The sequence below is a fragment of the Eucalyptus grandis genome, chromosome 2, assembly GCF_016545825.1.
Source record: "Eucalyptus grandis isolate ANBG69807.140 chromosome 2, ASM1654582v1, whole genome shotgun sequence".
Lineage (NCBI taxonomy): Eukaryota > Viridiplantae > Streptophyta > Magnoliopsida > Myrtales > Myrtaceae > Eucalyptus > Eucalyptus grandis.
In genome coordinates, this window is record NC_052613.1 from 18,094,661 (window position 1) to 18,103,410 (window position 8,750).

The 8,750-nt window shown below is 37.5% G+C and overlaps 1 protein-coding gene across 1 annotated transcript; it reads left to right on the plus strand.

Annotated features, from left to right (window-relative positions):
- Positions 1-4,037: 4,037 nt before the first annotated feature.
- On the plus strand, positions 4,038-8,445 carry LOC104425244 (iridoid oxidase). Its single transcript, XM_010037885.3, has 3 exons — positions 4,038-4,567; positions 6,082-6,485; positions 7,736-8,445. The coding sequence occupies exons 1-3, from the start codon at positions 4,063-4,065 to the stop codon at positions 8,345-8,347; spliced, it is 1,521 nt and encodes a 506-aa protein (XP_010036187.2). The 5' UTR covers positions 4,038-4,062; the 3' UTR covers positions 8,348-8,445.
- Positions 8,446-8,750: the final 305 nt, after the last annotated feature.

Consider the following 8,750-nt stretch of genomic DNA (forward strand, 5'->3'; position numbering starts at 1 on the left):
GACAACGAATCGGCCTTGAAGCTTGCAGCGAATCCTGTAATGCATGAGAGAACTAAACACATAGAGGTGGACTGTCATTTCACTCGGGAGAAGATTCAAGAAGGAACAATTGAGACAAAGGGGATTGGAACTGTTGAACAGCCTGCGGATGTGTTTACCAAGGCGTTAAGTCAAAGACATCATGCATATCTATTGAGCAAGCTGGGTGTCTTGGACATTTACAAGCCACCAGCTTGAGGGGGAGTGTTAGAAGATATGCAGAAGATCCTCGGATATTAATTGATCCGATTTTGATTTTATAGAATCAATCTAAAACTAGATTGATATGTGAGATATTTCATTACCTTTTTTTAATGTACACATTGTATTATAACTATTCGTTGATGTACATTGTCGATACACAGTGAAATATACAGAAAAGAATTTCTCCCAAATCTCTTCCACTTTTCCTCCTCCGAATCTTGCTTCGTCCCTTGCTTCAACTTCTGACACTTCCTATGAGTAAAATGCTTCTATATAGTTTATTTCTTTCTTTAGCTTTTCCTATTCTCTAAGTAAATGAATAATCTCTTCCCATACTAGGCAATAACAAAACTTGCACATTTTGCAAACTCCTAACATTTAGACATTTTATGCATGTCACTCCTTTTCATGAAAGGGATGTCTACTTTTTTTTTTTTTTTTGAGAAGAAAGAGAAGCCTTTTTTGCCGCAAATTGCAGGTATTCCGATTTGAGATATTTACTTGCGGGAAACATGCAAACGAAGAACAAGTCTTATGGGGGAATCTACTCCGAGCACTGAAAGTCCAATCATTGGATTTAATGGACAATCCGGGGAGGACACAAGTCAACCGCATTCCAAGCACAGCCCCTAACATGACTGTGGCACATCTCATTTGACAAATCACATGCGAAGAGTACATATATCGCAATAACGGGGGGCATTCTAGTTCATTTACCCTGAACGCTACAGATATTCTTTTTTACTTACTTAAGATAAAAGAAAGTGAATTTGAAACTATCCCGTCAAGAACCACACCACAAAGGGAGAAAAATGAAGGTCAGAATGAAACAATTATGAAGATGTGGAGAAACAAAACTACCTTGTTTCGCTTACATCATTCTCTGAATAAGCAAACTGGAGAATGGGTTTTTGTATTGAGTTGGAAGTCCTTGAAAGTTCCTCAAATTCTTGATCTGGGGGCACAATTGGAGAAATTTCTATATTCATTCCCAGCCGGTAACGAAAAATATGAAGTTCTGCATGCTCTGAATTGGGTTTCAAGAGTGCAAAAAGGTGATTAACGTTAAAGAGAAAACGAACAAGAAAAAACAAAAAAGAAGAGATCATTCCCATCAAGGTTTTTCTGTCTGCTCAGGCAATTTATTTATCAATTTGATAGTGTTACTTTCTTGCTTCCATAACTGTATGATCATCCATCGCATGTTAGTGGTTTAAGACCAAATCAATCAAGGCTACTTGCAAAACATTTTGTGAAATAAAGTGAAGATGCCAAAGGGAGATAGATTTATCTAGCATAATCAAGTTCCTTATTCATGAAATCTCTAGTTCATAAAAGTAAAGTGTTGTCTCACATTTTACTTGGGTTTTTAATCAACCAAAGTAGACTAATGCCAATTCTTAAATGAATCGAATTGGATGTCTAAATAATGTAATTAAAACCCCAAAGTTGTGATTGTCGGGGGTTTGAGAGAACCCGCATTAGACAATGGTACCATCTTTTTAATGAGTAACCATTCGCACTTGCATGATAATCCATTAACTTTCTCTTAGTGGTCCACCTCTAAGAAGGTCATGACAGATGGCAATTAGAGAGTGGCAACTAAATTAAAGAAGGAAAAGTGAGCTTGTTGGATTAGACACGAGTTGACCGAGCAATCGCATGGAAACGATGAATACACACTCCTCATTTATCCGATTGCACTAAAATGTTGAGGGGAGTTAGTCAACAAGCCGACGAAGCTTGTGTAAAAGTTTTAGACCAAACGGATTTTGAAAAGTTTAGTTTTGAAGGCTTGACATCATTTTTTTTTCCAGGCATCCTTGTGTAAGATCATCCAGCATTCCTTGAAAAAATGCAAATTTAGGAACTATTCTTGGAACTAGCATGTGAGCCATATATTGTTTGAAAATAGACGTAAAGACACTCGTCGTGATACTTTTTTTTTGTTGTCAAAATCGTTGTGATACTTATCTTGCAATCGTTTTGAGCTTGTTTGGGTCTACAATTAATCAAGAGAAGTTGGGTATCAATTACTAGGAAGAAAATTGAGTCCAAGTGTGAATTGGTGCTGTTAAAGCTCTTTGGAGTGATCATAATTTTAGCCGTGGGGCTTGAGGTTCTCATACTACATTGTCCCTAGTTGAAGAGTGTAGGAGATTCCTAATATTCATCATATGCACATATGACCTATGTGAACTGAAACCTAACTATTAATGAACGATCATGCCTCTGGTTTATATGTGCAAAAGGAATGCTGCGAGAAAAATGAATGCAATGTTGTATAAACTGATTGTTTTGTTTTTATCATGGGTCAAATTTATGAGATGCAAATGTATGATAAATTCATCAATGAAATTCACGTGTCAGCATCAAAAAGTCCTTTAAATGGTGAAGATTGGAAATTTCGATCAAATTAATGATTGGACTTAAATATATGATGTTTTCGAAAAAGACAAGCCATCTTACTAAGGCAAAAGTTGTTGGAGTTATCCCACATCAATTATGGAATTGTCTGGTGGTTAGTTTATAAATATGAAGGAAAGTTTCACCCTTTGAATAAACGTTTGAGGTGAGAGAAGCCCAAGACTACCAAACATTGGTGTTAGAGCCAATAGTAGATTGGTGGCCCCAATCTGTTCTAGATATCTCAATAAAAGGAATCTAGTGACCAACCCAATTTTTGGGCAATGTGTGTTGTGGTATAATGCAATCCCAATGGTAGTCTTCATGGTTCAATTCAAAGAAAAAAAACATGGATAAAGGTGGGTGTTGGAGATTCAAGTTAAGATTAGTTAATATAGAAAGATACCTAAATTCAGGGGAGCAAACCTAACATTGAGCTCAAATGTGATGGGGAGACTGTTGAGATATACATGTGAATTATCTTAAGGAAAGGAATCTAGTGACCAACACAGTTTCTGGGCAGTGTGTGTGGTGCTGTTGCAACACAATCCCATGGTAGTTTTCATGGTTCAATCCAATGAAAAAGAACATGGACGAAGGATGGATGAAGGTGAATGTTGAAGATTCAAGTTGAGATAAGTTAATGTAGAAAGATACTTGAATTAAGGGGGAACATACCTAACATTAAGCTTACACGTGATGAGGAGATTGTTGAGATACATATATAAGTTGTGTTTGGGAAGTCCCACAGTGGAGAATTGGTGTAGTGTGAAGTAATTAATTTATCTAGTTGGTCAATAACTCATTACTTTAAGCTTTTGAGTGAAGATGGGTTCAATTAGATATGTTGATAGACTTAGACTTGGGCTCCCTCTTAGCAATCTCCTAGGGTAAAGATATTGAACATCTGTTATACACTCCCAACAAAAGTAAATACATAACTATCCTATTTTGATAGGACAAATTAGTTGATAAATCAATCCATGAAACCCAAGAAAGAACAAGGCATCATAATTTTGTGGAAACCAGAGGATTATATTGAGTACTAGAGTAAAGTTGTAGGACTTAAATGCACAAATTAAGAGTTACGGATTTGATTGCATAATTCATGTAAGTTGTTTGACCAAAAATGAAATTATTCCAATGAAATAAGAATCGAATTTAACCTAATTCGATGAAATGGATGGATCACCAGACTCCACGTGACCAGCATGTTACTCCTATTCATAGCCGAAAGATATATTAATGTTTTCTCCTTTTTATATTGTGAATGGCAAATAATAGCATCTCCTGCCTTTTTTTTATTGTTTTGGGTTGCTTTCTTGTGAACAGGATAAGAGTGTATATTAATATCATTTTTTCCACGCAATAATCGCATAAGTGCAAGGTGAGCAATAGCACAAAGCTTAGCCAATGGAGTACTGCCCTACTTTGCTCTTTTGGCTCGGCCTCCTCCTCCCGGCACTTCTATTTTTCCTTCTCAACCGGAAGCGCACCAAGCTTCCCCCTCAGCCCCCCGCATGGCCCGTGATCGGCAATATCCTCGACCTCGGGACCACGCCGCACCAGAACCTCCACAACTTCCGAGCCAAGCATGGGCCTGTGACGTGGTTGAAGCTCGGTTCCGTGAACACCATGGTGATCCAATCAGCTCAGGCCGCCGCAGAGTTCTTCAAGGGCCATGACTTCGCGTTCGCAGACCGCAAGTGTCCCCATGCATTGACAGCTCTCAATTATGACCAAGGCTCGCTCGCTGTGGGTCGTTACGGTGGCTACTGGCGCGTTCTAAGGCGTCTCTGCTCTGTTGAGTTCCTCGTGACCAAGCGCGTCAACGAGACGGCCCATCTCAGGCAGAAGTGTGTCGACAACATGATCGTGTATTTAGAGGAAGAAATGGCGGTTAAACAAGTAACAACAGGTTATTTCTTACGTGCTTCGTGTTACTTTGGACGTTTGCGTTGCATGTGTAACCTTGAATGACCGAAATAATAGTTTTCTTCTTCAAAGGAAAAAAAAAAAAAAGCAACATAGAGAGAGAGAAAGGAACGTTTAAACTCCTTACAAAATATCGAATATTCCCACTAGTGTCACAAGTTCTTCTCACTAATATATGTAAAATCAACGGTTAAGATATGTTGGGACTTTTGCACCATTAGGAGTTAATGATGCACGCTGTCAAAAGAATAGTATTTCAGTAAAGAACGCAACCTGCAACTAGATCTACCTAAGAAAACATTGGGCCTGCTTTTTACGGATAAAGGAACCAGCAGTCTTTCTTTTTTGCAAAATGTACAATTAAGTTCCAGAATCTTTTTTTATTTTTATTTTTTCTACTATTGAGTTCTTAAATTATGCATCTTTTAATTTGAGTTGGCCCTCCTCTTAAATATGCGAATGCATTGGTTACGATGAATATTGCATCCCCACCATATGTTAGCACTAACTAGACTAACTAATTAGGGAGACACGAAAGAATTACTTAGTGCTAAGATGGGTAAGAAAGATTATAAAAATAAAGAAATCTAAATCCAAGTAAACATTCACCAACCCAAGCGTTGCCTCAATTTATTGCATGACCCAACGACAACCCTCCACCCTAGTTATTCAATTTTTCTATGTCATTCTATTTTTAGGTTTTTTAAGAAGTCACTTAAGACACCATGTTGGCTTTCAATGAGGACCTAACCGCCATGTCAACATTTATATATACTTCTTTAATGGAAGGACTAATTCAAAGAAGAAGTTATACGGCTCGAGGATCTAATTGCACAACAAATTTAGGAACCTAATTAAAACTTTTTATAAAAGTTTAGGGACTGCTGGTACTTTTATCCCTTTGTTTTGTTACTGTAATTGGCAAATTCAATAAAATAGATACCAGTGTAAATAATTCAAGTTGCCCAAGAGCTACTGGTGTTTAAAGTGCTATTTAGTCAAACTTGCTTTCATTCTTCTCGAGTTTGAGTCGAACTAGAGTGGCTCTACTGTTGAATTATGCCAAACTCGAGTAGCTTTACCATTGAATTGGGTCAAACTCAAGCATGATCAAGTAGTTGGGTTTTATATATCTTTTGATGCATTGATCAAGTATATCCCCATTATTATGCAAGAGAATGCAAAAGTAAATTTTCCACTTTATTTTATTTGTAGAAGCCAAGTTGGAGTTTTTAAGAGTTCAGATGCTAATTTAGTTTTGTTAGTGGAAAATATCCGAAAACAAGCTTATCAAGAACTTTATTAAGTTCGACTTGAGCTTGAAAAATCCAACTTTTGTCTTGAACATTGCAGCTTGGAGGTTGATTCCTCCATCCCTCCTTAAACTAGTTGCAAAACTTGGTGCAATAATTTTTTTTTTTCATGTCTAATTCATTACGTTCTGCTATACATTCTCTAATTATAATTAATCGTTAAAAATGTCTAATTTTTATGAAGAGCAAGGAATCGACTTATCCCACTTCCTCTTTCTCATGGCATTTAATGTGGTGGGTAATATGGTGCTCTCGCGGGATCTGTTGGACCCAAAATCAAAGGACGGGCCCGAGTTCTTCGATGCTATGAACCGGTTCATGGAATGGGCTGGCAAGCCCAACGTAGCCGACTTCCTGCCGTGGTTGAAATGGTTGGACCCGCAGGGGATCAAGGCAAGCATGGCGAAGGACATGGGTCGAGCCATGAAGATTGCTGAAGGTTTTGTAAAAGAGAGGTTGGAGGAGCGAAAGCTAAGGGGAGTGATGAGAACGACAAATGACTTCTTGGATGCGGTATTGGATTATGAGGGCGATGGAAAGGAAGGTCCTCGCAAAATCTCTTCCCAGAACGTCATCATAATAATTCTGGTATCCTCTCTTCCACTCTTGGCAAAAAAGAAATGATTAACATCTTAAGGATATTAGGTCCAGTTCGGTTTGTAAAGTGGGGTGGTAAACTTAATTGACAATTAACAAGCAGGTCATATCACGCGTGTTCTCTACAGACTTGTGTTTTCGTAGAACATTCTAGCACTAGATTTTATAATAACTAGCCTTTTTCCAATCGACTATCTATGAAAACATTTTACACTTTAAGTTTGTAGAGAACGTTGCATAACAAAAAGCTACTACCATTATAAAGATGTTACCATTCTTTCCTGATTTAGCCAATCTGTGCTCATTTTGTAATAACTAGCTAAGAATGTTCTCCAAAAACACAAGATTGATTTATGGTTTTTTTTTAAATTTAAAATCCAGTGCTAGAAAGACACATTGAATGATTTATTAAATTAAGTTGATGTCAATTTGACTGATTAATAGAACATGTAGGGTATCCACAATGGATGAGTGAATAGTATGTTGATCAGATGTGTGATCTGATATTGACTAAATATAATCGATGCTCAAACACCAGCATTGATTATAAGAAGCCAATAAGATTAAGTTGACGAGGCATGAAAAGTTTTTGTCCATGGACTTATGAATGAAAGTCAAGTTAATGTCGGTCGAGTCAAGAAGTATTGACATTGGCTCACAAAATTTGGTCGAATCAAACCGACTGCAAGGATAAAACTAACGCGAACAGTTATTGTAGTCAAACTTCTAGGACGGACCAATTTTTAAAGTTGTTGACCGGCAGTTGCAGTGAAGCAATCGTTGTAGCCGAGACTACAAAAAGAGCACATCTTAAGGGAAAAAAGACGCATAAACATGAAAAGAACACACTTCACTTTCTTGCCATTCATTTTCAGTTATTTCTCAGCAACTTAATTCTTGCCATTCCAGTTGTTTATTTCATTTTTCCAAACAAACACCTGCTCTTGCCCTTTTATAAATATTCCTGTTGTCATTAGTGGATTCATTTCGTCAATTTTAGGATCCAATCATCAAATTCTTGTTCCTTTCTTTATGCGCAATTGTCTGTCAATTCGAAGCATATGCTATGTTTGATAAGGATTGTATTAGGTGAAGCATGATGATTTTTACTGTTAAGCCACGATTTGAGCGAGTGATTTTCGAGCGAAAATGAATATCTTAATTATAGCAAAAGTATCAACATTGGTGGTAACCCTAGCAAGACATGATCTTGTACTAAATGGGTCTAATTGATGGTGCAGGAAATGTTTTTCGCTGGATCAGAGACTACAAGCAGCACCATCGAGTGGGCGATGGCGGAGCTACTCCGCCAACCCGTGTCAATGAAAAAGGCCAAAGATGAGATTAACCAGATTGTGGGGTTGAACAGAAAACTCGAAGAAAGTGACACGGAAAAAATGCGGTTTTTGCAAGCTGTGGTGAAGGAAACCCTGAGATTGCATCCACCATTACCTTTGCTTATCCCACGAAATGCTATAAAAGAAACCAATTTCATGGGATTTGATTTACCCAAAGATACCCAGGTTTTCGTGAATGTATGGGGCATTGGAAGAGACCCAGATGCTTGGGAGGACCCGCTAGCATTCAAACCAGAGAGGTTTCTAGGATCTAAAATTGACTACAAAGGTCAAAACTTTGAGCTAATTCCATTCGGATCAGGCAGAAGAATGTGCGTCGGACTTTCGCTGGCGGATAGGGTGCTTCATCTCGGTCTTGCGAAGTTGCTCTACCATTTCGATTGGGAACTCAGTGATGGTTTGACTTCAGAGACCCTCGACATGAGAGAGCGGGTGGGAATAGCACTAAGGAAGCTTCATTCTTTAAAGGTGATACCTAAAAAACGTAGTGTGTGAGGTTTTTAGAATATTATGGTAACTAGTTATATTCCTGACTGGTTATTTAGGAAATGACAAGATGTGATGTAATGTATCCAAGGAAGACTTCTTAAGAATGGTGTTTTTACTCCACAAATACCTTAGGAAAATTACCCAAAAGTTCTCAAACCTATTATATTTTTACAAATTCAGTTATAAATATTTTTATTATAAAATTAGTCCCAAACGTTTTCACGTTTTGCCAATTGAGCTTATATGATCAATTTTGATTGGAAATCACTAACACGAATGTCGACATCCTACATGGTGCAATTGGTGTAGACCTGGAAAATTTTTAATATATATATATATTTTTAAAATTTTAAATACTTTTTCTTTTCTTTTATTTTCTTTTCTTTCTTTGCTAGTTGTTGAGCCTTGA

Coding starts and splice junctions, on each gene's coding strand:
- LOC104425244 (XM_010037885.3), top strand. CDS start 4,063: ATGGAGTACTGCCCTACTTTGCTCTTTTGGCTCGGCCTCCTCCTCCCG. Junction 4,568..6,081: donor GGTTAAACAAGTAACAACAG/GTTATTTCTTAC, acceptor ATTTTTATGAAG/AGCAAGGAATCGACTTATCC. Junction 6,486..7,735: donor ACGTCATCATAATAATTCTG/GTATCCTCTCTT, acceptor TTGATGGTGCAG/GAAATGTTTTTCGCTGGATC.